This window comes from Sebastes fasciatus, chromosome 16 (genome assembly GCF_043250625.1).
Source record: "Sebastes fasciatus isolate fSebFas1 chromosome 16, fSebFas1.pri, whole genome shotgun sequence".
Classification (NCBI taxonomy): domain Eukaryota; kingdom Metazoa; phylum Chordata; class Actinopteri; order Perciformes; family Sebastidae; genus Sebastes; species Sebastes fasciatus.
This window is the reverse complement of record NC_133810.1, coordinates 28803531-28831230: the sequence shown is the minus strand read 5'-3', so window position 1 is coordinate 28831230 and position 27700 is coordinate 28803531. Positions and strand designations below refer to the sequence as shown.

The window sequence follows — 27700 nt, the reverse complement described above, 5'->3', positions numbered from 1 at the left end:
TCTAGTGGACAACACAAGAACTGGGATCCTTCAATTTAAAGATGTATGATTATTACTGCCATATATATCCTGTAATGCAAGTGCAAAGCAGTGGTGGAAAGTAGCTACATTTAATTTATTATTAAGTAGGCTTATTTTGGTACAATTTTGAAGTACTGATAATTAGGGGTGTAAGAAAATATTGAAAATATTTAATATGGCAATATTATGTTTTGTGATACTGTATCGAATCTCAAAAACTGTATAGATTTTTTAATCAATCATTTACATGCAAAGATGAACTCAGTCAATATTTTATTTAATTTGTAAATGAAATTATGTTGGATGTTACAGAGACTGTGATAAATGCAGATCCCACTGTTCTGATTGCATTAAAAAAAGTAAATATTTTACTTTAGATAAGATAAGATAAGAATAGATCAGATATTCCTTTATTACTCCCGCAGTGGAGAAATGTGCAGTGTACAGCAGCAAAGGGGATAGTGCAAAAAACAAGATGCATCAGCTAACACAGTAAAAAAAGAGCTAAACAAAGTGTAACAAAATATGAACATATAATATGAATATAGAAAGAAGTATAAAAATAGGAGCAGTATATACAGTATTGACAATAAACAGACTATTAACAAAATTACACAAGTGGAAAATGATATTGCACAGTGAGAATGAATGAATGAAATTCCACCTGAAAATATCAGGTTATTGTCAGTTATTGTGTGTTAATATATATTGTCAGCTATTGTGTGTTAATATATATTGTCAGTTATTGTGTGTTAATATATATTGTCAGCTATTGTGTGTTAATATATATTGTCAGTCATTGTGTGTTCTATAATTTCATTGTAAAAAGTGGAAAAGTTGGTTCACTTCATATTTGTAATGTAATTAAGTATGTTTATGTGAATGTCTGAGTAAAACCAAATAAAGGAAAACAAAATGAGTGGATCATCCTGGGATGTGATGCAGATGACGTCACTCTCCTCCAGCTCCTGTCTTGTTGTCCATTCTCATCCCGTTGTCATGGACGCAGCGGTGGTTGCTAGGCTAAGGACCTCTGCTTGCGAGTTGTCCATAGAAGAGCCTGCTTTTCTTTTTTTTATTAAAACTTAAAAGAACGATTAAAATAACTGTTTGTTGTTAAAATACGCTACTGAACGGCCACGCATACAAATACAGAGTATTAATGTGCGTCAAGTCAAACTTTACCACGTGTTTTGTTTGTTTTGTGAACCGGCAATTACACTTCCTCCTTGTTCTAACAGATAACTAACCGACGTTCAGCTGCTGTCGGTTGCACAGTCAGTTAGTCTCCTGCCGTTCACCGTCAACATGAACTCCTATAACGTGTTGGAGCTGGTTGGAGAGGGCTCCTTCGGTCGAGTTTACAAGGGAAGGAAGAGATTTACAGGCCAAGTAAGTCACCTTTAGTGTGGAAAAAGTTGGTAGTTTGTGTGACTGACTGGTGTGTTTAACCTGTCTGTGTCTCTGTGTGTCCATCAGGTGGTGGCTCTGAAGTTCATGTGGTGTGTTTAACCTGTCTGTGTCTGTGTCCATCAGGTGGTGGCTCTGAAGTTCATGTGGTGTGTTAAACCTGTCTGTGTCTGTGTGTCCATCAGGTGGTGGCTCTGAAGTTCATGCCGAAGGTGGGTCGCTCTGAGAAGGAGATAAAGAGTCTGAAAAGGGAGATTGACATCATGAGAGGTCTTCAACATCCTAATATCGTCCAACTCTTTGACAGCTTTGAGACTGAAACTGAGGTATGTTCATAATCTTCTGTTTAAAACACACATCTTAGTTCACAAAAACAATGCTGTCATTTGGTGTTAAACGAGGTGGTGTTCTTTCTCCTCCTACCCTGTTCACAGTATATGTTAAAGGTCCCATATCGTGCTCATTTTCAGGTTCATACTTGTATTTTGTGTTTCTGCTAGAACATGTTTACATGCTGTAATGTTCAAAAAAACCTTTATTTTCCTCATACTGTCAGCCTGAATATACCTGTATTCATCCTCTGTCTGAAACGCTCCGTTTTAGCGCATTTTGACAGAATTGCAACAGAATTGCAACAGAATTGCGTTGCTAGGCAACACCTTGGGTCAATGTTTACTTCCTGTCAGCTGATGCTATTTAAATATACTGCAACAGGAAACAAACTGGGACACATTTAGAATGTTTATGTTTAAAACCGTGAAATGGTCTAAATATTGTATATTTGTGACATCACAAATGGATAGAAATCCAAACGGCTTGTTTCAAACGCAGAATTTCTGAACACGGGCTGTGTGTATTTCTCCGTATATTGAGCGTTTTGATAGTTTAACACTATTTATAAAGAACTTAAACCTGTTTTATAATATAAAATACATGAAAATCTCCCTTTTTTATAATATGGGACCTTTAAGGAATCTAACTTAAGTATACATTTGAATGATTTAACTCTGGGCATTTTGACTTGGTGTTACAGATGGAGGTTGTCAATAAATATATTGAAAGAAGTAGGGAAAAAACTTACTTTTGGGACTGGAACACTGGAATATGCACCTGAATACAAATATTTGTGATTTACACTTGAGGAATTTATGACCTATGAAGTTGGAATTAAAATCTTGGCAGGTTCAGCTGGGAGAGCGTTAGGGTCTGTTGTCAACAAGGTCACAATTTGTAAAGATCTTGGGTACTTTACTTATTCACAACTTTATGATGCAAGTGTCTCCCCTCTATTAAATTATGCTTCAGGCATATGTGGCTTTAAAGAATGTAAAATAGCAGACTCTATACAGAATAGAGCAGCTTGCCATTGTTTTTTAGGTGTTTTATAAGTTTGCTCCTACTCTGGCTGTTTAGGTTGATTATGGGGTGGATTCCTGGTTCAATAATCCGAAAATGTGAAATGATGAGACTGTTTGTTTAATATGTCAGAATACAGGATCAATAAGAAGGTTTTTCTTTGGAGTAAATCACATAATGCTCCATGGGCTACAGAAGTTCATGCTATTTTTGAGGAAGCTACAATATAAGTATAGTAATAGTTTATCATGTAGCATGAACACAATTAGAAGAAAGTTACTTGCTAGATTTGAAGAAAAATGCTTGAAAGATATATTGTTAAAACCAAAATTGTAACATACACTAACATACTAACATAAATATATATTCAATTTCATTTCTATTTTATTCTATAATAAATTAAATATCTGTTCAAAAACTGTCCCGAAATGTTTTGGTGATCGGATGATGACAAAATGGATGTATGACTTGGAAAAAACGTCAGGATGGTTTATTTGTCTAGTATTATTTGTAATTTATACTGCTACTCTGGTTTCTGCCTTTGTCTTTTCTTTATTTTCTAGATGATGGTGTCTTTTAAGCTTCGGCTGAGCATATTATGATCAACCAAACTAAGTATCTTTACATCTGAGTTCCTAATCCCATCACCATAATAATCCCTTATATGTTTCTAACAGGTTGTGGTTGTAACTGAGTATGCGGAGGGTCAGCTGTTCCAGATTCTGGAGGATGATGGGAATTTACCTGAGAGCCAGGTATTCATTTTCAGTGCACATAGAGCTATGCCAAACATCAGACTTATTATAGTTGCTCATGATCAACATCTTCCCTTCTCCCAAGGTCCGTGAGATCGCCTGCCAGCTGGTCTCAGCTCTGTATTATTTACACTCCCATCGCATTCTTCATCGTGACATGAAACCACAAAATATTCTGTTGGGAAAAAGTGGGGTGGTGAAACTGTGCGACTTTGGGTAGGTATATGTTAATTATTATTTTAAAGAAAAAGTAACCGCATTAATCATTTCCACAAAGATACATGTGATGCAATCTTGCCGTAGGTTTGCAAGGGCCATGAGCGTCTCCACCTTGGTGCTGACTTCTATCAAGGGAACGCCACTGTACATGTCTCCTGAGCTGGTGGAGGAGAAGCCGTACGACCACACAGCTGATCTCTGGTCTCTGGGCTGCATCCTTTATGAACTCCACACGGGGGCGCCTCCGTTCTACACCAACTCCATCTTCCACCTGGTGCAGCTGATAGTGGGAGACAAAGTCAAATGGCCAGACACTATGAGCGACACCTGCACGGTACTGTACAACTACAGTCTGTATCATGTTTCGGTCAAAGTCAACATCTGTATAAAGATGTGATTTCAAATAAGGGAAGCTGATTGAATAGTGAAAACGTGAAGCCGTGTCTTTCAGATTCTCAGCCAGCTGGACTTCAAAGCAGAAAATGATTTTTAGAAATACTGAGGTTTAGTCCAAGTACCATCCCTTCACCCCCAGCCCAGTGCAGATCATTTTGACCAGACACCAAAGACACATTTCTTAAATCATTTTGAGTTTTCCTCTTCTTTCTTGGCTTAAAAGTAGTCACATGTATCATTTTTGTTTCTTTTTTTCTTGTCAGTAATGTGTCACTGTGTAAACTGCATTTCAAACCTTCACATTTTAGCCCAAAATACTGAGCACATTTCCCTGATATGTTCAGTGATCGCTACAGGCCTGCTAAAGGGAAGACAAGGCATTAGTGTTTATCTAATATTTCCCTTGCAGAGTTTCCTGAAAGGTTTGTTGACCAAAGACCCTCAGAAGCGGCTGTCATGGCCGGACCTCCTGCACCACCCTTTTGTTGCTGATGGTGTTTTAGGTGATGCTTAAAAAAAATAAATCAAAATATGCATGACACTGGTCTGTCTTTGAGAATATTCTGATGTCTGATTTTAACTGTTTTTTATTCCCATGTTGATGTGTTGTCGCAGTGTTGTCAGACACAGGCCTTTACAGCCCTCTGACGGTCTCGCCAAGCCCAGACATGATGGCACTGAAACTCCAGCAAGTGGCGGAAAAGACGGTACCGACTCCTGGAGGGAGCAGGTTATTGCGAAAGGTCAGGCAACAGGCGGACAGTAAAAAAGGGAAGCCAGTAGGCAGCGACAGCACGAAAGTGAGTCACAAATGGATTTTTCATTCTTAAATTAGTCACATCGTGGACGTTCATTGAGGAACTTTAAGCTATTCTATGTACGTTAACAGAAAAAGAAGGATGGAGTGGGAAATGAAAGGACCACCTCTGCGACGGCAGCAGCAGCAGCGTCCCCTAGAGCCAAGCCCCGCTCCAGTGATGTCTCTGTTACCTCGGGTCACTCGGCCGTGACAGCTGCCAATCAAAGCCTCAACCCAAAGAATCAAGCCTGCGTGAAATCAAAACACAGGTGTTTATGGGAGTTCAGAATAAAGATACAATATGACAGACTGAGGTGTGGGTTCACTGTTATGGGCTTTTCCTCTGCAGGGGTCAGATCAGCAGGGACTATGAACAGGAGTTCCCCTCGGTAGAGGTCGGGCCACGAGTGGTGCAGAGATGCAATGAGGACAGGCAGGTCAGTGTTGGCTGTGATAAAAAGATTTAGAAAATGTGTCTTTTTCCATAATATAGAGCGTATATTCTTTTCCAGTTGCAAATCTGCGCTGGTGATAAAGAAACAGTTTTCTATATTAAAGTAAAATGTGTCATATAATGTGAATAATTTATTGTTTTTTCAGGATGTCGACAGTGAGGAGTATTGGGAGAAACTGGCCCAAGAATCAGATCCATGCAGGCAGCAGAGAGAACTATTAAACTACAGTGCCATTATACTTCAACTTAAATCCAAGATCCTGGCATTTAAAGCTCAGGTAATTAGGTACAATTTTCAATAAAGTTTAAGTTGATTCTACCTCAGAACAATTTACACTTTTTTTTTTTTTTTTTTGGTCAGCTCACAGGTGGAGTTGTTAAAGAAGCCTGGCAGATTCGCCTACCGCTGAAGGTCTTACGCAACCTGATTCTGACCTGTGACCTTGAGAAGTCCCACCACATCTGTCATGAACTTGGACTACCCCACGTCCTCTTTGACCTAGTCCGTGATGCTGTAGAAAACTGCGATCTCATCAAGGTTATTGCTCAGAAAGGGAACCATATTCAACAATGCATTATTCCTGCAACAGTATTCCTGACTCTTTTCCTACTTTTGTTCCTGCTCAGTCACCATTGAGTGTGCCAGCGCTCGGAGAAATGATTGTTGTGCTCATGATCTACTGGGAGAAGCACTGCGACTGGGTGGAAGAAGAGCACAGGTTTGATTATTGCTTTTCTTAACTGAATTTGTTGGTTACTGTGTGTATACAAGTGAGTGACTATCACAGTCATTCAACTATCGCAGCTCATCATCTGTTCTCTTACTGCAGACTGGAAGAGTTCACCAAGCCTTTCATTGCAATCCTCAGCCAACCAAACCTCAGTCCGTTGGCGGTAAGTACTCATTGAAGTTAGTATGAGTATAGATAGAGTGACTCTGGTTTATATATTTTGTGAGTTGTGTGACAGCTGATTCTGTGATCTCTTCTTTAGCCTCTGGCTGCCTTCGTTTTGTCTCTGTTAACACAACAAGACGTTCATGTCAAAGTCGATGTGGACACTCTAACCTCCTTGCTGAAAAAAACGCTTTTAGACTCATATGAGGTACTGAATGTCTGAGAAGTATTTTGGCAATAATTTGACAGTTTTTGTTGCAAGTTTAAAATGATCCACCGTTGTGTTCTCGTGCCTTTTCAGCCCCAACTCTCTCTTCCTTCTGGCTGGGGACTCTGTGATGGCCTCCTGTCTTTACTCCTACACACACTCTCTGAGGTCAGACCATATGTGGTAAAAACTATTTGACTGGATACCAGAGATAGACCTGCAATTTTGTCTTCTGAGCTTTGCCTTTTTTTTCTTTTAACAGCATGAAAATGGCTCTGGACCTTCAAGTTTAGATCCAGTAATGTTTCTGGATCTATGGAAAACGATTGGCTCTTCATTAGCAAGGACAACACCAGACGGCAGACCAGACTTCTGTTCAGCAAATGGTAAATATACATGTGTTATGTATTTAATGCGGATTGGACCAAAACTAGTTCTGCGTCAGCATTAATATGTCAAATTTGTACTTCTTAAAACAACAGAAAATACCCTGTTGACACGTCCATTTTTAACGTCTTAATACGTTTGTATGTGTTAACACTTTCTTTCACGTTTTAAGGCGTGGTAGGCCCACCACTTCATCCGTTTCTGAGGGGAAAACCTATACAATGATTGCAAGAGAGAAAACAATTCCCCGATATCAGTTGACTTAGGCTAGATGGCAGTGTCAGAAACAAATGACAACCTGTTGAATTTTGAGTAGGTTGGGGTGAGAGGAAAGAATTTGAGCTGCAGTCTGTCACTGAAAGAGCTATTTAATACCACACGAGGGGGTGACGCTGCGTCTTTTGTAGTCCATTTTCAGAACATTGTAGTTTTATCACGGCAGAATAACACTGGCTTAGCTGTAAAATGAGAAAGTTTGTGACCCGGCAGCCATGTTGAGATCAGTTGAGGGAATACCAAGCACCACCAGCCGGAGCACACTTTCTCATTTTACAGCTAAACACTACAAGATGCTTCTGAAAACATTTGAGGAGAGAAAAAGACATTACCGTAACAAATATTGATTCATATTTGATCAGCGCTGCCTAGTTTGACCCTTTTATCGGAGTTCACGAGTGATTGACAGCTGCCTCCGTTGACTGAACAGCCAATAGGAACGCTCTCTCTCTCTGAATGACCTGTGATTGGCCAAAGTCTCCTGTCACTAGGCTAGATTTTCTAATACCTGAAAACAGAGCCATGAGGAGGTGTAGAAGTCTAGGTTTCTCTCAGAACACTTGAATTACAATATGCTGAAAGGTTATTATGGAATTTTTGCTCAATAATGCCAAAAATATTCTACCTACTCTCGATTAAGAAGCACAAATTTGACATATTAATGCGGATGCACAACTAGAGGTTTTGACCCAATCCACATTCAATACTTAAGAGGCCCAACATATTTAAAAAGTGTCTTTACTCATTTTTTTTCATTTTCTTTTTACATCAGGGCTGCATTCCTTTCTGTTCACCTCGCTGTTTGTCTTCACCAAGGATCCATTCTCATGCATTCCTCTGTTTTGTGAGCGCGAATCAAAATGTGTTTACACCCTTGGCCGGCTGCTGGGCGCTGACTGGTTGGTGTTCAGATTTCTTAACTTCCCGTTTCATTTGTACGACCAATCTCAGAGCAGCACAGCGACGCCTGGATTTAACAATACCATCTTTTATACCCTACAGTCTTCATTTGTTTGCTGAAGGCGATCCTGGGAGATGTGAGGTGGACGTGAGTCACGACAGCTTGTCCGCGTTGAGCTGCCACTTGTTGTGCTTTCCGTTCGCCCTGGACCTGCCTTCACACGCCGCGTCCACGATTTTACAGCTGTATGACAGTTGTGGTATTGTTGCAAGCCTCCTGCAGGTGAGGGCCTTCCCGTGCTCTAATAAAGACCTCGCTGACAAACATAATTCTCTGATGCAACACAGGATAACTAATTGCAACAGGCTCACATCAGCCACACACTACTGCTAATGTCTCTGTATTTTTTTGTGTGTTGTTTGTTGTCGGCTGTTTGATCTGTGACGAGTTGTCTGGGTGATTTTGTTTTTCTGTGCTTTGGCAGGTAATTCAAACTCTTCCTCCTCCGCTATTAGAGCTGCCTCTCTCCCTGCTGAGCCGTTTGCTCCTGTGTGACCCCGAGCGCTCCGTTTACCGCCTCGGGGAAGCTGCTTGCGTTTTTTTCGCACCACCTGCAGACGGCCAGCTTGCTGGCTCCAAACGCCACGCTCCACGAGGCAGAACTGCCAGCTCTCTGCTCTCTGCCCTGCTGCAGCTGGATGTGCTGTGGGACTCCGCCGTGGAGCTCTTAACTCTGTTGGCCCAAGTAGCCCGTTGCTCCCCTCGGCCCGCCCGCCTTCAGCTCCACCTGGAAGCCTCGGCGCTGCGCCAGGCGCTGGCTCACTCCTATGACCAGATCAGGGCTGCCACGTGCAGACTTCTTGGAAATTTGGATCCATTCAGGCCTCCCACACCGCACACCCTGCAACCTGACATTTTCAAAAGTATGATAGACTGTCTGCATGATTCCAGCATGCCTGTCCGGCGGACGGCCTGCAGGGCAGTCGGGAACTGGTTAGGATTTATTGCGGCAGAGTTTAAAATGGGTAGGTCCAATGGAAAGGGCAGTACAGGGTGGGGCAAAGGGAAGAGACACACTGAGGCAGCTGGAGATTTGTCTACGATAGCAGAACAGGGAGTGGACGACGAGGAGGGGTGCAGGTGGATAGAGGAAGCCAGGAGGACGGCGGCCATGCTGGCGTCTCTGATCACTGACCCCGACGCCCTCACACGTCGCCACTGCTGTGCTGCCCTGGGAAACCTGGTCAATGTTGATGGCGCCGTATCCGTGCTGTTGGAGAAAGACGTGTCCAGCTTACTTCTGAGAGCGGCGTGCATGGATTCCCATAATACAGTGAGACAAGCTGCCATAGCAACCCTGTGTCTGTACAGCGAGCAGGACGCAATACGTCAGGTAATAAACAGGTTACAGGAGGGCAGATGCTGACATTAAAATTAGTGTTTTCAGAATTTTGACCTTTTTGTTTCTTTATGGAAGAAAACAATTCACATTATTTCCTTATCAAGGCTCACCTCTTAATGACTATCGCTAGTATTACCTTGAGCTCATTCATTCCTTTGTATAAACTTGTTTACTGGTCATAATTCATAATCTTTAAGTCAGATCTTTTAGTCAGATATTTTGCCTCAATCAGTCATGTGTCTGCCCTTTAAATATTTTAAAGTTAGTCACTTTCTTTTTGATTTATTTGAAGGTGCTGAGATCCTTCGATGCCAGTGAGAAACTTCTTCAGGCTTCACAACATGCTCCTCCACAATGTGACTACGGTCAGCTCATCAGACGGCTGTAAGTGAGTCCAGTTCACCAGGAATGATGACAGTAAATCATTCTTCTTCCTCTTCACTCTACTTTAATCTTCCTTTCTTAAGCAGCGTGGTGGAGGACTACACACAGTAACCAATTATTCTTTTTATAAAATGTGTCTTTTTATTTTATTTAAAGATTAAGTGAAGTTACTGGAAATAAAAAAGTAACTTTTCTTAATGGAGGTTTTTGCTGGCACAGCTGGAATTGTGGCTGAAATAAAAACAAAAGTGTGTTATGTGTGCTATTATCTGATGTTTCATTTAAGGACACCAAATTTCATAAGAAAAAATCAATGAAACTGGAATCGAAATTCTGCAGAGACAACGGCAGGTTTTCTTTTTAGTTAGAGAGATTGTTTTTACCTTTCACAGGCCGACTCCTCAGTAATAATCACCAGCAGTGAGTCGTTGTAAGAGCAGTAAGGCAGCGCACGTTGGAGTTTTTGTGCATGTTAGTTGCGTTCAGGTGCAGCGGACATCATTGATATTTAGAGGTCGTGTTTCTTTACCCGAGTTGACCGTCTGAGGATAACGGGTGTCGTCTGTTGTACATTTTTTTTTAAGTCTTTTGATGCAAAATTGTGATTTGCGATATAAATAAAAATCGACCAGATTTCGGCCTGTATGTCGAGCCTGCATGTTTCGGAGGGATGGACGTTGAATTAATTGTTCATTCCTTTTAAATTCATTTTGTAGCGACTTTACACAAACGCTCAATAATGGTATATAATATAATATAATATAATAATGATAAGTTTTTATTCCTCTTGTGGTATTAGTGTATGATGGGTCGCATCAGAAAGCAGCGCGTCTAGTCGTCCGTCCGTCCGACAGGCCCTGAAGGGCTCAACTTTACTTTGCCAAAAAGAAAAAACATCATTTATTTATTTTTCAGTTGTTGTTTTTTTTTACCTGATTTCTGCTTATTATAACAGGCGGTGCAGGTAACAATAATTTCCAGTCAAACTCAAAGAGAAAAGCTAATAAAACGGACTGAGTTGATGACACACTTTTTATTTTTCAAAGAAAATAATAAATAGACGTCACACACATGACATATGCATACATGATTAAAAATAACATGAAATTACAAAGGTTATTATGTGCTGTCACATATTTTTGGTTTTAACAATCAGAGTTGATAGTGCACCGCAGGAGGGTCAAACATGCCAAAAAAACTGATTAAACATTATAAATAAATGTCTCCAAAGATTGTCTTAAAGTAAATATGCATAGAAAAAAAAAATCTATCCTGGGTATAGGCATGTTTAACAGTGACAGTAGTGGTTATTTTTGGAAAATAATTTAGACAGTATCCTCTTACACCAACACTGCAAAAGCCTCAACAAATAAGCTAATGAGATTTTTTTAAGTTAATCTTCTACAAAGAAAAGGCAAACACACTTCACTCCCTGAACATACAAAAGTTGTTACAAATTAGTGCAGATCAGCCAGAGGCCTAGAAAACTTATTGCCTTAACAAGCACTTTAGAGAAAGAACCCCCGACTTATTTCTGAAATCCTACATTTTCTACTCCGTTTATGGAAAAACATGCAGAGGGAGGCTGCTAGAACTCCACTAGTTACAATATTTGTACATAAGGAAAACCTTTCTTTTTCTTTTTTACATCAGGAAAACCTGTATGTCAAAAGCAGTGAAATCTCTACCATGTAAAATGAAGGACATGAATCATCCACTGGCATTTGTAGGACTGGAGGTCAAATATATCCTGAGCTGCAAATTAGATTTTATAATTTGCAAAAAATTGCAAACACAATACAATGTCAGTTTCCACCCTCAAAACAGTATAAATGATTAACTAGTTCTCTTTCGGTCACAGAATCTATAATTTGGACATTATTCACTGCTGGAGAAAAGTAATTAAAAGTATTGCAAATATCAGGGGAAAAACAACAAATGTACATTGGACAATGTATTTTTTCTAACAAACAGGGTAAGATGTAAATGTTTGACCTTCAGTCAAATAAAAAGGAACGACATCCAGATCCCTTTAACAAATTAATATTTTGTGCTGCGTTAAACCTGAAGTCAATAAAAGGCTTTGTCCAAAAATAAAAATAACAATTTTAAACTGATAAAAATGTTATGTTACATTTAGATGTCACATTTTTGCAAAGGTCGATGAAAAAAATTTTTTTTTGTTCTTCTATACATCATCCGTTCTTTCCGCAATCGTAAAAGTCAACACATCTTCAAGCGCAATCCTAATATTCTAAAATATTCATAGCAATTGAAATAACATTTTGCCGTTCAAGAGAGGCGAGAAATTATTCTAGAAAAAGTATTTGGTTTGAAAGATGTGTTCAGAATGAAATGATGCAGTTTCACATGTCGACACCAACAACATATTTGACGACTATTGAAAAGGGCGATACAATAAATAAAACTTTAAAATAGAAAAAACATGAAGTTCTATTGCTGACATCAATTCCAATAATAAGGCTGTTAAAAATATTAAACCTGCATAATGAATAACATCACTTCTTCAGAAATAACCGTATTTCAATTAGTAGATCCAGGCAGTGTGAGATCTATTAAAAATGATTGTCATTTAAAGCATTGCAATGCCACAGTGCAGGCTCAAGTGATTAGAGTGCGAAAGCAATGGAAGCATTGGATAAGAGTGTTGATTTAAAATGTAAAAAATAATTCACATTATAGCAAAGCATGCATTTACCCCGCCCGCCATGAACAAAAAAAAAAATTAAACATTCAATTCTGGACAATCTTAAAGACACAAAAAAGCGCCACATTTTCCCTGTTACGCCCTCTTTAAATGTACTTGCAGGAGCTCGGTGTTACGCTGTCGTGTCCTGCTTGTGCCGCTGGCTGCGGGCCTTGTAAACTTCGATCAGCAGGTCTTTGACATACTGGATTTCACGTTCTACCGACTCTGCCTTGTCCCGGAGCTCCCGGTTCCTCCCTTCGAGGCCGTGCAACTGTTCCTCCAAAGAATCTAGCTCCGCCCTTTTTCGCTGGCGATACCTGCGTTAAGCGAAGCAAAGATTAAAAGCAGATCTTTACCTGTGAAGTCAGTTCAGTATTTTCATCAAGCAGAAAGTAAAACTTACCTGTGAGCGGCAGTTTTGTTCTGATCTCTCTTCTTCTGTTTGCGCTGGCCGCCTTCGGCCGGAATGAGGTCTTCTTCGTATTTCAAAGCACAGTGGTCTTCCTTCAGCCTGCATGCTTGTCGGTGCCCCGAAGACTCCAAGTTCAGACTCTCCCTAGCCATTAAAAGACACTCTGGACCCTGATCCTCCAGGAAATTACAGTGTAAATCATGCTGCCCTATCTGTAGACTCTCTGCTTTCACCTGTTCGTTGATGTTGCCTAAGAAGCTATGATAGGCCTCGGACTGCGGTGTTGGTGGAAGATAACATCCTTCGCCGCTCTCTGATTTCCAAGAAACGGTGGCTTTTGTCACCTCCACACTTGCTTTGATACTACTCAGCACCTCGTTGTTACCGGAGCCTCCGCTGACCTCCCTCATGCTGTACATCAGCAAATCCTCTTTCTTGTGCGGGACATCAAGTGATCCGCCAAAGCCAAATCCGCCGCCGACAACCTTCGCGCCGCCTATGACATCTTGACCGAAACAGCAATTTTTGTCTTCTTTTGGTAGAGCGGCACATCTTCGGACCTCGACTGCACTACCCAGACAGTAGCTCTTCCCTACTAGCTGCTCGTCCTCTACGCAGTCGTAGTTGCCCGTAAGGGTCACCGCTGAATTACCTGAGTTACTTCCTCTGGAACTCAACAAACTGCTATCATAGCCTTCACTGAACCTCACGCCATCAGGAACTCTTTTCCTAACACACCCACTGGGGCGACTGCAGCTGTACGGGGCGTGTCTTGGAATTTTGGATCGCCCAATGGGCCCGCCACAGATGCTCAGCAGGTCCAGTTCTCCGGTTGCCAGGGTAACAAGGAGTGGGCTGGATTCCGATTGGTTGGCTGTCGAGTATGATGCGTATGGCAGCTGATTGAACGGCTGAGGACCCGCCGGCAGTGGACCCCTGTCGCATCTTCCCAGCCTCGGCCCTTTCTCTGGCAGTGGTTCAGACAGGAAGTAGTCCTCTAGTTGGGCGAGTTCCTCTTGCAGCAGAGAGGTCATGACCTCCAAGTCAGAGGGCACCTGGATATCATTCTGGAGGGGTGAAGGGGGAAGGGAGGCATTGGTGGAGGAGGGAGGGGAAGGAGGGTTTGGGAGGTACGAGGAAAAATCCACTTCTTCCGTCATCCAGTCAGTGAGACCATCACCTATGGAGGAGAGAGAAAAATTGCAATCGTTAAAAGCTGTTTGCTGGAGGAAAATATTGCAGCTAAATAACAACGTTCATGGAAACATTATAAAAATATCAGTCATCCAACATTGCACGAAGCGGCTTTCTAAAGGCATAATGTGATCGACAATAGTTAATGCAAAGCTAGATTTTTTCAAAATATAGTTGCAGCGTATTAGGCGTAGCTAGCTTTTTTACTTACTGTTCGAGAAGGACGAATGTGCTGCAGTGCCGAGCCCACCTGAAATGGGGAAAAATATAAAAAAGCGTACTCGCTGCAACTCACCAATTAAGTGCTGACTCTCCTCTGACACCTCCCCCCTGCACCCCTGTGATTGGCTGTGGTTAGCCTGTGGGTGAGAGAGAGCGAGGGGGTCTGCCGGGCAGACACGAAGAGTCTTCCAAACAGGAGCTGATGTTGCCATCATATTGTCTGTTGGCGCTTTGATTCAGTCCAAGTCCAAGCATGTGCTGAGAGCGAGCGGGTTCTGACAGATGGGCCACAGTGAGCAGGGCTGGGTGAGCATAATGAAACCTGGAGGGGGAACACAAACAGGCATCAGAAACATGCTGCTAAAAAAAACCCACAACTTATCCAGACGAGCGGGAATCAGGAGCATCACTCTTGCTGCTCTCAGCAAGTTTCTCAACATGACTCCAAGAGGAAATCACCTGCAGGTCATCTTGAAATGGGTTTTTTTAGCAATAAAATTAACTCTCCAAAAAATGCACATTTATAGCAATTATTAAAAATAGAATTAAATCAAAAACAAACCCTCAGATTTGACTCAGTCAGTGACACACAAGTGAGAGCTGTGTCCTTTGAGCTTTGAACTCCCTCAAAAGCAAAATGCACTTGATGTCCTCAAAACACGTGGGACCCAGTAACTCTGTCAACGGCCCGACTAACTGTTGTCAAGCAGCACTAACTCTAACTCTGACTGAGTGAGAGAGACACTCTGATCTATTCAAATCCGATTAATGCAGATCAGCTGCCTTCTAATCGCATGTTCCTTTTAAATTGATCACCTGTTTGACCACTTAAGCAGGTTAGGTGACAATAATGTGGCATCTTAATGGACACCTGGCATGACCTGCTTAGCTGAAAGTGACAGAAATGTGATCCATCAGTGTACTAGAGGTTTTATCATACATTTACATGAAATATTAGTTACCAACACATAACACAGCTATAATATAAACCCTCAAAGCAGCCCAAAAACAGACTAAACCCTAGAAAGCAATGCCGTTAAAGAAGCATTAAATAGTCTATATGAAGACATCAAAATAGAAGAAATTGTATAAACAAGCCAAACAAAAGCGTCTGTAACCACTTGTGACACACAAGCAAACACAGAAACAATCACAGCTTGTATGAATAACAGAGTAGAGAGTTTCACTTACTCCATTCTTGCAGGAAAAAAGAGACAGAAATGTGATCCCCAGTGTGCTAGAGGCTTTATCATACATTTACATGAAATATTAGCTACCATCACATAACACAGCTATAATATAAACCCTGCCACGCACTGTTATCAAAGCAGCCCAAAACAGACTAAGTCCTGTTAAATAAGCATTAAATAGTCCATATGAAGACATCAAAATAGAAGAAATTGCATAAAGCAGAGAAACAAGCGTCTGCAACCACTTGTGACACACATGCAAATACAACACAAACACAGCTTGTATGCATAGGGAGTAGAGAGAGTTTCACTTACTCCATTCTTGCAGGAAAACAGGTAGAGCTCTTTGGGGGTGCGTTGCAAAAAGCAAAGCACGGTTTCTTTTTCTGGGGTCCAACAAACTTGACCAGTTCACAACAGAGCCATGTTTGTTTAGCTCTGAATATCCGGGACAGCGTGTTGTTGCTTTGTTGTGGTCGACCTGTAAACTGAGGGAGCTGCTGCTTAATTGTGAGAAAGCATCAGTTCATTCACACCTAGCAACCGACTGCGTCACCAGGACAAACCGAGCTGCACAGTGTAGATCCCTCCGCCCTCCGCCCTCCGCCGTGCTCACAGAAGGACGTCCCACCAACTCACCGCTTTGCTCCGTTATAAAAGTAGTGTGGAGGATACTCGTTCCTTCATGCTTAAAGTAACAAGAAAACATTAAATAAAAAGGCAACAAATGTATCACAAACACCTTGAACAGCAACATTCCATGGAAAGCAACAAATGTATCACAAACACCTTGAACAGCAACATTCCATGGAAAGCTACAAATGTATCACAAACACATTCTATAGTAACATTCCATGGAAAGCTACAAATGTATCACAAACACCATGTACAGTAACATTCCATGGAAAGCAACAAATGTATCACAAACACATTCTATAGTAACATTCCATGGAAAGCTACAAATGTATCACAAACACCTTGAACAGCAACATTCCATGGAAAGCAACAAATGTATCACAAACACATTCTATAGTAACATTCCATGGAAAGCTACAAATGTATCACAAACACCTTGAACAGCAACATTCCATGGAAAGCAACAAATGTATCACAAACACCTTGAACAGCAACATTCCATGGAAAGCTACAAATGTATCACAAACACCATGTACAGTAACATTCCATGGAAAGCAACAAATGTATCACAAACACATTCTATAGTAACATTCCATGGAAAGCTACAAATGTATCACAAACACCATGTACAGCAACAGTCCATGGAAAGCTGTTTTTATCCTAGTCTAGCTTTAAAATATCAAGGAGCTTTTAGTCAGAGGACAAACACTAACTCAGGGTCTATAATTCAATGAAACTGGGAAATTTCGAAGTGGTAGTGGAATAACAAGTTGTTCCGACTCCTTTCAGTGTTAATATCTTAGTAGTAATGGGGTAAAGTAATCACATTATGTGTCGCGTTACACTTTGTTATTGTTTTTCCCAAAAAGTAGGGCCAGTACCGTTAGTTTCTTCTCCTTTAACCTGCTGATTGTCTTGATTTCCATGTGCACAGCTCTTAAACACACTCCTATATAGTTCAGAGACAGTATAGGCTACTTATGCATGTATTATAGTATTGTTTTGATAGGGAACTATTTGATTCACAACGCACTTTTGTTGTTGAAGTCTGTTGCATCGCCGTTGCATCAGTGGTCCATGCTGCAGAGCCGATTGGCTGCAGGTGCTCCAGACTTGCCTCTCTCTCATTGGTCGGATTCAGCATCCAAGTGAGATGTGATTGGTCGGCGGTAGGCAAGGGCACAGCGTCACTGTGTTGTTGTCTTTTTTTTCTTCTTCCTGCAGTGCAGACTGTGTGCACATGTTTCAGGTAAACAAACCCGGGTGTGGATATATCAGTTGCTGCAGTTTTTAAAGCTGAGAAAAGCTTTTTTTGTTGCAGTTTTTACCAAAGTCTGTCTGATTATACAGTTGAGCAAAAATAAATGAGTCTATGTCATTTCATACTACTTTTTAATAGGAATCCATGTTGTAATCATAGGCATGCAGTCTCTTTGTAGATAGATAGATAGTAACTTTACTGATCCTGAGGGAAATTCAAGTTTCCAGTATCACAGTTCCATAGTGCAAAACATGTTAGTAAAAAAAAAATATACCGGATATAAAAATACACCGAGATGAAGAAAACTGTTAATACTACTTTATAATAGGAATCCATGTTGTAATCATAGGCCTACAGTCCCTTTGTGTTATTATTTTGCTATTACTCTATTCTAAATTTGTCAAATCATGACTCAATTTTCTTGTTTGCTAATTGAATCAATAGTTGTCAGCTCATATGAGAATCAACTTCACCAGGACATTGATGAAATGACACTTAGTGAATAATGGAAGATAACTTATTCAAGGATTAATTTAGATAGATAGATAGATAGATAGATAGTTAGTTAGATAGATAGATAGATAGATAGATAGATAGATAGATAGATAGATAGATAGATAGTAACTTTATTGATCCCGAGGGAAATTCAAGTTCCCAGCATCACAGTTCCATAGTGCAAAACATGTTAGTAAAAAGGCAGTAAAAAAAAGTTAGTAGTGCAAAGTACAAAAAAATATACCAGATATAAAAATACGAGGTGATGAAGAAAACTATTAAAACTGAATATAGTTCAGGGTAACAGCTGTGATACACGACTGTTAAAAAAGTAAATATAGTGCAGAAGAGACTGTTAAAAATGAGTATAGTGCAGGGTATTTGCAATTACTCTATTCTAAATTTGTCAAATCATGACTTAATTTTCCTTTATTCTTTTTTTTTTGCTAATTGAATCAATAATTGTCAGCTCATATGAGAATCAACTTCACCATGACATTGTCTGATGAAATGACACTGAGTTAGTGAATATAATGGAAGATAACTTATTCAAGGATCATTTATTGTTATTCTGCAACACAGAATGACTGTTCATCATAATACACTTTGAGAATCCTTATTTCCTCGTGGCTAATTTAGTGAGACACAGCTGGCAGAACCAAATTGATTTACTTGTAATGATTGTCAGTTACTATTATGTGGGAAATAAAGCTTTGTTTTTCTCCTTTCAGCAAATCCCGAAGCTGAGTGAACGCGCTGTTCTCCTGTTGCTATAGTAATAGCGGACACTGCCCCCTATTTTAGACTTGTTTTCTGGTTGCTGTTGCCATGGGATTTGCATCTCTCTCTCTCTCCCTCTCTCTCTCTCTCCCTCCCTCCATACCTGCTGTTTTCCTTCCAGCTCACCTCTGTTTCTGCACCCCTCCCTGTTCAACCATTCCTCCATCTCATTTGCTGAGTTGCATCTCTGTGACATTATCGTTTTGTCAAAACCAATGGGCTCATTTCCAGTTCTGCTGAATTAACATATTGACGGGACGCTAGCCTCTATTAGATGTGTCCACTGAGCAGCGTGTCTGTGTATTGAGTGAAAGTCTGGAGACATCCAACTCGAATTGATCGCACATAATCACATTATCCAGAATGGCTACAGAGGAGTTGTTTCCACACAAAGGGAAGCATGTCCTTTTAAACAGAGTTAATCTACAGATATTGAATTTGATTAACACACTGTGTGTAGGACTGTGAAGTCCATCTGTGTTGATCTGAGTCATTTAAAGGGACAGCCCTGTTCCAGAGGAGCTATTCAGCAAAATGCCCACCGTGTGGTAGCGATCATATGAGCGGAGCTTTGAGAGATTTGTAGAAGGGCGACCTGATGCAATCTAGATAAGTGTGGTTGTAATGAAGACCAGATTGAGATAGTAGCTGGTGAAGTCGGATGGTCTCCCAGGAAATCGCTGACTGCTCTCTCTGTCTGTATTAATTGGTCCACTGAGGGCCTCCTGTTTGCGCATCATGGGAGAGAAATCCAAGGTGCTGCTCATGACGGCACTGCTGCATTTACCTGTTGTCTCCACTATTAAGCACAATTTCCTTTGTCATTATTTAGGAAAATATGTGTTAAATGTGCAGCAAAATGAAATTCTCCCTCTTGCTTTTGATAATCCAATGGGCTCAGGTTCTCAGAGTAAAATCTGGATTATTACAATTTTCCAGATTAAACAACTAAATGGAGTGAGTCAAGGGGAAGCTGTCAAACTTTGATTCAAACTGGACTTCAGATTTATTTGAGATATTTATTATCATTTTCTTCAGCGAGACGAGGCCGTCCATCAACTGACGCCCAATTTCATTGTCTGAATATTGTGTATGAGGCGAGAAGTCAGAAAAAGTTGATGCTGCATGCCAAGTGCACGTATGGCACGTTAGTGAGGGTTACACCATCATTTCATCATCATCTCTCTCAGAATTTATTGTCCTCAACTTTTGCCCCTCTTTGAACATACGATGAAAACATGGAATTCAGTTACGACTTGTGAATGGGAGCCTCTCAGGGGGGATTTGTGGATGTTTTTTTTGTGTGTGTGTGTGTGTTCAGCCTGCAAATCACTTCCGTTCGTTTGGCATAAAAACATTTAATCAAGTCTTAAAAAAAGTGACAACAACTGAATATAATTTTCATTCATGAATGATATCTAGGCTGACTTGATTTGCATTCAGCTTTGACAGATGTGAACCAGTCAGTCGCAGGGTTATGTTTATTTACTATTCCTCCAGGACTTTGTGGTAAATTAGAGGTGTTTGATGTGAAGGACTACAGCGTCTGTTTTGTCCCTCTTTGGGATGTCACAGCTTTTAGGAGATCACTCCTAACTAGCTCTAACTCCTAAAGGCATCTTGAAGGCACACAAAGCTCAGCGTAGACTGACCTGGCATGAAAAAATATTAAACCCCATGTTGTAAAAGTCAATATGAGCAGCTTGTTAGATCCGCACGTGTTGTGAAAAATGAAGCGTTGTATAAAAAGTCTGGGAGGAAAAACTCAACAGAACAATAACAGCAGAATAACCATAATAAAATAATAATGGAGGGTCACAGATTTGTTACGCAAACTTACCGTTCGTGCATCACTTGTTTTCTTCAAAATTTTCACTCTTTAAGCAGACAAGTCCCAAATGGTTTCTCGGTGTCATTCGCAGCACTCAGGCCGCGTCGCGCTGCCCAGCAGAGCCGTTTGAACCCCAGAGGCTCGGCGTCTGTCGCCTTTGAGCTTCACACAGCCAATATTCATTCTGCTTCTTGCTCACAACACAACTCATCCCGTTCACTCCTCAGAGCTTCACTCAACTGTCACCTGAGTTTATTTTATATTGACACTGAACTTTAAATATGTTTAAGGCTGGTAATTTAAAACAACTGACATTTTCATTTCTTATCGTTCATCAGTTTATTTTCATATTACATTTTAGTCACGTGGGTGTTGCTTTTATATTAATTCAACTATGAACTATGAATTCCAACATCACCAAACCTACTGAGGTTAAAGGTCAAGGCCACGGTATCCCAACAATATTCCCCCAAATAATGATGTAACGAACAGGAAACATTTGGCTCGTTCGACATTATGGGAAACTCCTGGCTGTCGCCGGATCAAAAGGCTGATTGGCTCTTAGTTTTGACAGCAAACACCACGTGTTGTAGACAAGTCGGAACTTTCTGTGTAATTGTAATATTTAACGCTAGTCTCATGTTGTGCAATGAAGGTTTCATCTGTTAACAAACACATCTTGTGTGGTTGATAATAATAATTATAATAATGCAGGTTATTTATATAGCACTAAAACGAGTGCTCATTACAAAGTGCTTTACAAGGCGGACATAAAAATAATAAAGGATAGAATCCAATACCAGATACACGCACATTTCCACATATAGATATATTTACAAACAAATATAAATAAATCCCAATGTGGTCTGAAAACTACAAGTAGCCTACAGATCAGATTTAACAGGATTTAACTTTTCCTGTGACTTGACCACAGCTTTTTGTCTCCGCCCCCTGCTGCTGCTGCTGCCGCCTGATCTCGTCTACTTTCCAGGCGAGACGCAGTTCATCTCAAATGAGCCTTTTAAAACAGAGCTAACATTAAGATAAAGCAATAACCAGTCTGTTACTTCACTTTCTTTAAAGGGACTCTCTGTAAGAATCAGAATTTTCTTGTTAACAGCGACACCTGTGGCCGTTAAGTCAGTCAGCGTCCTGTTGCTCGCGCTACGTAGAGGCGAGTGAGCATTGATCAAAACAGTGAGGCGACACACGAGAATGTGATTGACAGGCATCATGTTGATTAACGTTAGCAACATTAGCCAGCTAAAACCACAATATCACTATATATTTCACATGCTCTCTCTGTAGTAATGTTAGCTCACCTGTCCAGTAGGAATTTTGTCAGCCAGCTCGGGGTCCGTTTTGATACACAAAACTAAACGAAGGTCCCTACATGAATCGAAGGCCCGGTCGATGTTGGTCCTAGTTTTACCCCGACGCCGGTCACATTCCTGTTTTGCAAGACGGGCTTCACTAGATATAAATTTGTGTTTTTGTGCTTCCGTGGAATTTGTGTTGGAGTCCGAGTTGTGGTGGGGGTTGGTCGTTTGTTGGCGTTAGCGGACTCCATTTCTAACCAAAAGTTAGCTATGGTTGCACACTGTTAGCCCTGAAATGGAGCTCGGAGCGCGCATGACGTCACATCTGTTGGATTTTCCCGGAAAAATCGGCCCGCATTCTTCACATTAAAAGCCGTCTACAGGCTAATAGAGGAAACAGAAAGGCGTGGAAGGTCTCATTTTTTAGGGTTAGGTTACAACCTGTTCACACATTGGCAATCAAAAACGTTAATACGTGTAAAAACTTACAGTCCCTTTAATATGAACTGTGTTTTTACAATTTGAAAAACTATTTATCATCTAAACATTGGATGGGTAGAAGGAGTGAAGTAGGACTGAACACAAGTGATATTGGAAAATCCTTCACTTTCATGGCTGCTAGTGAATGACATATAAAAGAATAATATCCCACTCTGGGGTGCAGTTGTGATGTTCACAATCTCTGTTTTTGTTGGCCTCATTAGGTCAGCGCTGGTGCCTCCGCCTGCTGCTTATTCTCCCCTCTGGATATTTTTCAGATATCATTGTTGTGCTTGCCATGAAAATCCGAAAACATGTTTCTTTTATTGTAATTTAATGATTTTTACATCGCGTACCCTATTTGGAATTCATGACTGTCATTTTACATCGCCTTCAAAGAGAGCGAAGATGATTTGTTCAAAGCGGTAAACATTAAGAGTGGAACTTTCACTGGTGCATCAGATGCATTTAGTGAACGCCTCTTTCATCTGCTGTGTCTGAGTGAGTGTGTGGGGGGGCATGTTTCGGGGTTGGGCAGGAGATTTTTCTCTTTAATCTCCTAAATTACTCTGAACTCACATGTGGATATGAAAACTTATAAATTACAAACGTCTGCACTGAGATCTTGTGAAGGATGTGTAAGTCTTTGACAGATGATGCCGAGATATCTCTGTTTCATCAGAGTTGTTTTTTCTCAGACCGGGTTAATATCTCCTATTAATATTGACAAAATCATGTGAGACCCGTACTAATTCACAGCCCGGCTATCTTATTTGTGCTCTAAAGGCCTGGGGGAAAGGCCAGTCTGCGCGTGTGAAAGTGAGAGGAGATCACCCATGGCTCATTAATATTTCACCAACAATAAGGCTGGGTGTCACTCACGCTCATCACCGCGGTAATGAGCTCTCACTGCCCTCTTAAAGATCTGTTTATTATTCAGCCGGGTGCGCCGGAGACTCAAAGACACTGAATGACACGATGTGTGAAAATCTCTGCCAAGGTCAGAGGATGGTGTGAACGCTGTCAGTGAAGCTGAAGATAGATGTAGTCCTCTCTCTGGTGTCTCGTGAGTTTCAAACCAGGGAATTAAAAAATTAACCTTTCAAGTGCTGAATCTAATTGGTACCTGTCAGGGGTAAGGTGTGTTTCCGTGATTACCTGCACGTCTCTTAAATATTCCAGTGATTCCCTGCATTAAATTAATCACACAACAGTTATATATTATCATTTATCTGCACATGCACCTCGCTGATTTGAGAGCATGAGACGAGACACACCGTGTGAATACATTTTCATATAAGAACTTGTTTATGGGGCGACTTTTTTCTTCTCCATTTTTTTTTTTTTTTTTACATGATTTCAAATTTCTCGATGTTGAATCATGCGTGTTAAGTTGCATGTAATTTCACTCCATGTTTTTTTTATTTTTATGTGGCCTACCTCGTGCAGGGCGAGCCATAATAATTAATTACACCGTGCCAGAAATACACACATGGGGTACGATCTCCAAACTTCTGGAGCAACTCCTGCAGATAATCAGCGTTAACGAGACAATTAACTAATCAAACCACCTGACTGCTGTTATATAAATAGAGGAGCTGCGGTGTCTTAAAGGGAACACCTATTGTGTGCTCTCATTTAAATGTGATTCGCCAGCAGCTCATTACGAGATTATTTAAAGAAAGCCGGTAATTAACGGCTTGTTTGCGAGAAACTCTAATTAAGGAAACAAGAAAGTGGTTTGTAACTGAATGTCCTCAGTTTAACCAACACAGTAGTTTATCAAACAAAACAACAGGTGCATCATCATATATTTTTATTTATTACATGTACATGGCAGTTTTACAATATCATTATAGGACTATAATTTATGAATTTTGTTAAAATGCTAATAGCTTTCTTTGACATATTTATGTAAAATACAGATTAACGCTGCGTTATATGTCTGAATAAAACAATATATAGAGTGATATTAACATTGGTATCGTAGAAATCTGACAAAATATTACATCGAGTATTTGGCACCAATAGTAACATATGACTTTTAAAATATGTTTTAGAGTATTTGCTACTAAAATTTGTTTAGTGTTTTGAAGTAATGAGAGATTCTTTCTTTTCATTTGAGAAAAGTTAACGAGAGAAAAAGTAGAAATGTATCAAAAAGGTGTCAGTTAGAGTGAAAACACTGCGTGCATAGATCGGCTTCAGAGGTGGAAACAGTTATGAAGTAAGAAGTGTTCCTCCTGAAAGCTCAAAAATGATATTGTACTTATTAACAATACATTTTGATAACAGAATGTGATTAATTGAGAGCTCCCTTTATAGATCCATCGGCAGTTTGCTTATTTTCCTGAAAGATAAATACAACTTCTTTCAAATGCACCTCTTGTCATCACTACGCCCTCATGTGCTCGAAGGCATCAGGCTTTTTATGAGAGCCCCAGGTTATTAATCTCCTCAGACGTCCTTTCGTTAACACACCATCAGGCCGTGTGTCTCGTATTTCAGCTCAGGTCGGCTCGCAGGTGTCCCGGTCGCTCGCTCAGTCCCTGTCATCCTCTGGTGGTCCCTCAGCTCATGAACTGCGTGTAGCCCTCGGCGCCCGTTACTATGACATCCATCCAGATCCTCATGGCCTCCGGGGACGGGGCCACCATGTAGTAGAGGCGGTCGTGGGTCTTCACACAGAAGGTCAAAGACGGGCTTGGGCTCTGGAGGATCGCGGGGGAGAGGGGAAGACTTTTTAGACTGAGAGCTGCACCTGTTGCATCTTTTTCCTCAGAGACATTTGTCAGAACAACAAAATATATAACAGTATATTCTAACGGTTAAAATGTGTTTGGTTTGGATAATCTGTTTCCATTGCCTGTAAAATCATGCATCGTTGCAAAATAAAAAGACAATTTAATTCAAATTAAGAACAAAAAAAAACAACTTAATTCAGTCTGATATGGATCTTTCCATCTAAAAATATCTCCCAATTGAAAACGTTCTCATTTTTATGTAACACAGACACCCAATTTGTCAGCATGACATTTTAATTAATGTGTCAAGTGTTTAATTGATGTTCACAAACGTCTTACAATATTTTCACAGTTAATGTAAATTGTAGAGTACAAATTCTAAAATGAGAATATCTACCATCTACCATACAAAACAAAATGACATATGTTGTTAAAATAAAGTTTATTATGGGGAAATTGAATTAAAACCTTCAGATTTTAATTCATTGATGAAATAATAATGATAAACATCCATGCAAAACATTTTAAAATTGCAGTTCTGAATCATAAGTAATGGAGGAAAAGAAGCATGTCGGTTACCTTGGTGGCACTGCGTAGGTGATCGTAATAAACCTCTTCAATCGCCTGGAAGTAAATGAGTCCTTTCAGCTTGGTCTCATGCTTGTCTGAGAGGAGAAAAGGGGGAAAAAACAACATATTAAGATACATTACATTACGCCTGTTACTGATGCAAGACCTCTGTCAGCCCAGGCAGACAGAACAATCAGCCAGTGATGTGGGGATACACGTCTTTGGTCAAATAATAATAGACGGTCTTTTGATTTCTTACACACCTGTAGAAAAGTACAGTAGATAGACGGTCACAAATTATATTTTCATTTTGTAATATTCTGTTGTGGCCTTTTCAATTTAGCCATTTTATCCTCAAACAAAGAATAATCTGAAACAACAAAAATAAGCAGCACATTTCCTTCTGCTCCTAAAATATCCATTTAAATGTTTAAGAAAAAGAAATAAAAACTACACGCACAAAAAATATAATTTTTGTCAAATAGTGCACACAGAAAATGCAAACCCATGCCACATAAGTAAAGTGTTGTGTAATGACATGGATGGTGAGTCCCAGCACAAAGTCAAAGTTGTACAATCGGGTAAATTATTCAAGATAAGACAAAACATTTTTACTTTTGGGACAGATTTTGGGACAGATTTCCATCTGTCCCAAGATTTCCCCCCCTCCTTTGACTTTAATGAAAACAGCTCAATTCAATAGTGAATTGCATTGGATGAGGATTGTTTGTTGTGACTTAATTAGATTACTTTAAAGAGGAAATATGTATTGTTTCATAATAATAATTTTTTAAATCTTTACCAAAGATAAAATCCTGCCATGAAAGCAGTTTTGAAAGAAAGTAAAACAGAGAAACACAAAAAAGCAGAAAGGTGTTAACTCCCAGCAACACATACTCCATGAATAGGTATGAGCAGCACTGTGTCACAGTAAAAGTTAATTAAAAGAACGAGTCTATTTCCAGCTATGCCTGAAGTCTTTACCATCCTATTAATTTGACTTGTTTTCTTCACTCGTACTTTCTGGATTGTGTTTTTTTCAGCCTGCCGGCGAGGTTCACCACTTGTGATCTTTTGTAAATCTTAAAAAGAAATGCCTCTCTTTTGTAAATCAGATCAGTTTCCCTTTGAGCAGGTCGGACCTTCTGTCCAGTCTTTTTTGAATTGCTGTTTCTCTACTTGCAGAATATCTTTGAGCATTTTAAAGTCACTACGTACTGAGGAGTTCGGTGGTTATGTTTAAGGGAAACCTGCGGATGAAGCTCATCAGACGCAGTCGTTGGACTCTCTAGTTTGGGGCTAAACTGTAGGCGTTTAAGTTTTCTCACGTCTAAGATCAATTTTCTTCAAATGAAATCGGTTCAAAGAGTTTCTGGATTCCACTCTTGTTGGAATAAACGGTGGTCTTTTAGTCTCTTCCATGCTCACTGAAGCGCCCGGCTAAGAAACAAACATCCAGCTACAATTAAAGGCAATCTTTTGAAATACGTCTGACACTTTCTCCTGCTTTCCCTTTTCCATAAGTCAAATCTGCTTAGTAATGAGATAAATGTTTTTGAAATGTGAGTTTCGTTTTATTAGTCACGAACAAGCCAGGAGCTAGCCTCCTCCCCAAGAAAAACACATCTAGAGAAAGTATTGCATCTTATTTCATCACCATCATCACCATCATCTTCGTCAGGAGTAAGGGGGTGAAAAGGCTAGGCAAGTGAGTGGAGAGAGAGAGAGGGGAGCAAAGAGAACAGGGGCGACAGTAATGAAAATATTCTGTTTTGAACTTGATTGTAAAATAACGTCTCAAAAACACGCTCATGAATTATTCAGAAAACTAACTGTTCTCGTTTTGAAATCCAGGGGACAGTCTGATAGACGGGAATTACAAACTGACTTTTAACACACAAGAACGCGGCGGAAAATTCCACTTAGTGCAGCTTTAATTAGTGTTTGGTTCCAGATGAACAAACGCCGGTCGGGACAGAGAAGTCGGGTTTT

The 27700-nt window shown here is 40.2% G+C and overlaps 3 protein-coding genes across 16 annotated transcripts in view; 1 reads left to right on the top strand and 2 right to left on the bottom strand.

Annotated features, from left to right (window-relative positions):
* The window catches only part of stk36 (serine/threonine kinase 36 (fused homolog, Drosophila)), a 90510-nt gene extending 80452 nt beyond the window's left edge, over window positions 1-10058 (top strand). For all 4 annotated transcript variants that reach the window (XM_074611639.1, XM_074611638.1, XM_074611637.1 and 1 more), the window contains 20 exons: window positions 1263-1413; window positions 1617-1757; window positions 3465-3542; window positions 3628-3758; window positions 3846-4095; window positions 4567-4660; window positions 4773-4957; window positions 5047-5225; window positions 5306-5393; window positions 5557-5688; window positions 5772-5948; window positions 6038-6129; window positions 6241-6304; window positions 6404-6514; window positions 6608-6682; window positions 6777-6900; window positions 7950-8076; window positions 8180-8360; window positions 8563-9471; window positions 9773-10058. In XM_074611639.1, coding sequence (XP_074467740.1) covers window positions 1330-1413; window positions 1617-1757; window positions 3465-3542; window positions 3628-3758; window positions 3846-4095; window positions 4567-4660; window positions 4773-4957; window positions 5047-5225; window positions 5306-5393; window positions 5557-5688; window positions 5772-5948; window positions 6038-6129; window positions 6241-6304; window positions 6404-6514; window positions 6608-6682; window positions 6777-6900; window positions 7950-8076; window positions 8180-8360; window positions 8563-9471; window positions 9773-9868 — 3318 coding nt within the window. In that variant the 5' untranslated portion in view covers window positions 1263-1329 and the 3' untranslated portion in view covers window positions 9869-10058. The remainder of the gene's footprint in view (window positions 1-1262; window positions 1414-1616; window positions 1758-3464; window positions 3543-3627; window positions 3759-3845; window positions 4096-4566; window positions 4661-4772; window positions 4958-5046; window positions 5226-5305; window positions 5394-5556; window positions 5689-5771; window positions 5949-6037; window positions 6130-6240; window positions 6305-6403; window positions 6515-6607; window positions 6683-6776; window positions 6901-7949; window positions 8077-8179; window positions 8361-8562; window positions 9472-9772) is intronic.
* Window positions 10059-10881: 823 nt separating this feature from the next.
* Window positions 10882-16204, bottom strand: atf5a (activating transcription factor 5a). 2 transcript variants are annotated; one of them, XM_074611650.1, is made up of 4 exons: window positions 15908-16204; window positions 14476-14724; window positions 12978-14166; window positions 10882-12891 (listed from the first exon to the last, which is right to left on the bottom strand). In XM_074611650.1, the coding sequence occupies exons 2-4, from the start codon at window positions 14615-14617 to the stop codon at window positions 12705-12707; spliced, it is 1518 nt and encodes a 505-aa protein (XP_074467751.1). In that variant the 5' UTR covers window positions 14618-14724; window positions 15908-16204; the 3' UTR covers window positions 10882-12704. The 2 variants fall into 2 exon arrangements, with proteins under 2 accessions (XP_074467751.1, XP_074467750.1); XM_074611649.1 differs by lacking the exon at window positions 15908-16204 and adding an exon at window positions 15594-15681 and having other exon boundaries at window positions 14392-14724.
* Window positions 16205-24195: 7991 nt separating this feature from the next.
* Window positions 24196-27700, bottom strand: part of phldb1a (pleckstrin homology-like domain, family B, member 1a) — a 30939-nt gene continuing 27434 nt past the window's right edge. For all 10 annotated transcript variants that reach the window (XM_074610087.1, XM_074610084.1, XM_074610091.1 and 7 more), the window contains 2 exons: window positions 25718-25803; window positions 24196-25105 (listed from right to left, as the gene is read on the bottom strand). In XM_074610087.1, the coding sequence (XP_074466188.1) occupies window positions 24965-25105; window positions 25718-25803 (227 nt within the window). In that variant the 3' untranslated portion in view covers window positions 24196-24964. The remainder of the gene's footprint in view (window positions 25106-25717; window positions 25804-27700) is intronic.

Bases quoted from the DNA above. Each gene is read 5' to 3' on its own strand.
- atf5a (XM_074611649.1), bottom strand. From the start codon at position 14,617: ATGATGGCAACATCAGCTCCTGTTTGGAAGACTCTTCGTGTCTGCCCG. The intron at 14,167-14,391 runs GTAAGTAAAAAA...TCTCCTCCATAG, and splicing joins ACATTCGTCCTTCTCGAACA to GTGATGGTCTCACTGACTGG. The intron at 12,892-12,977 runs GTAAGTTTTACT...CGCTTAACGCAG, and splicing joins AACAAAACTGCCGCTCACAG to GTATCGCCAGCGAAAAAGGG.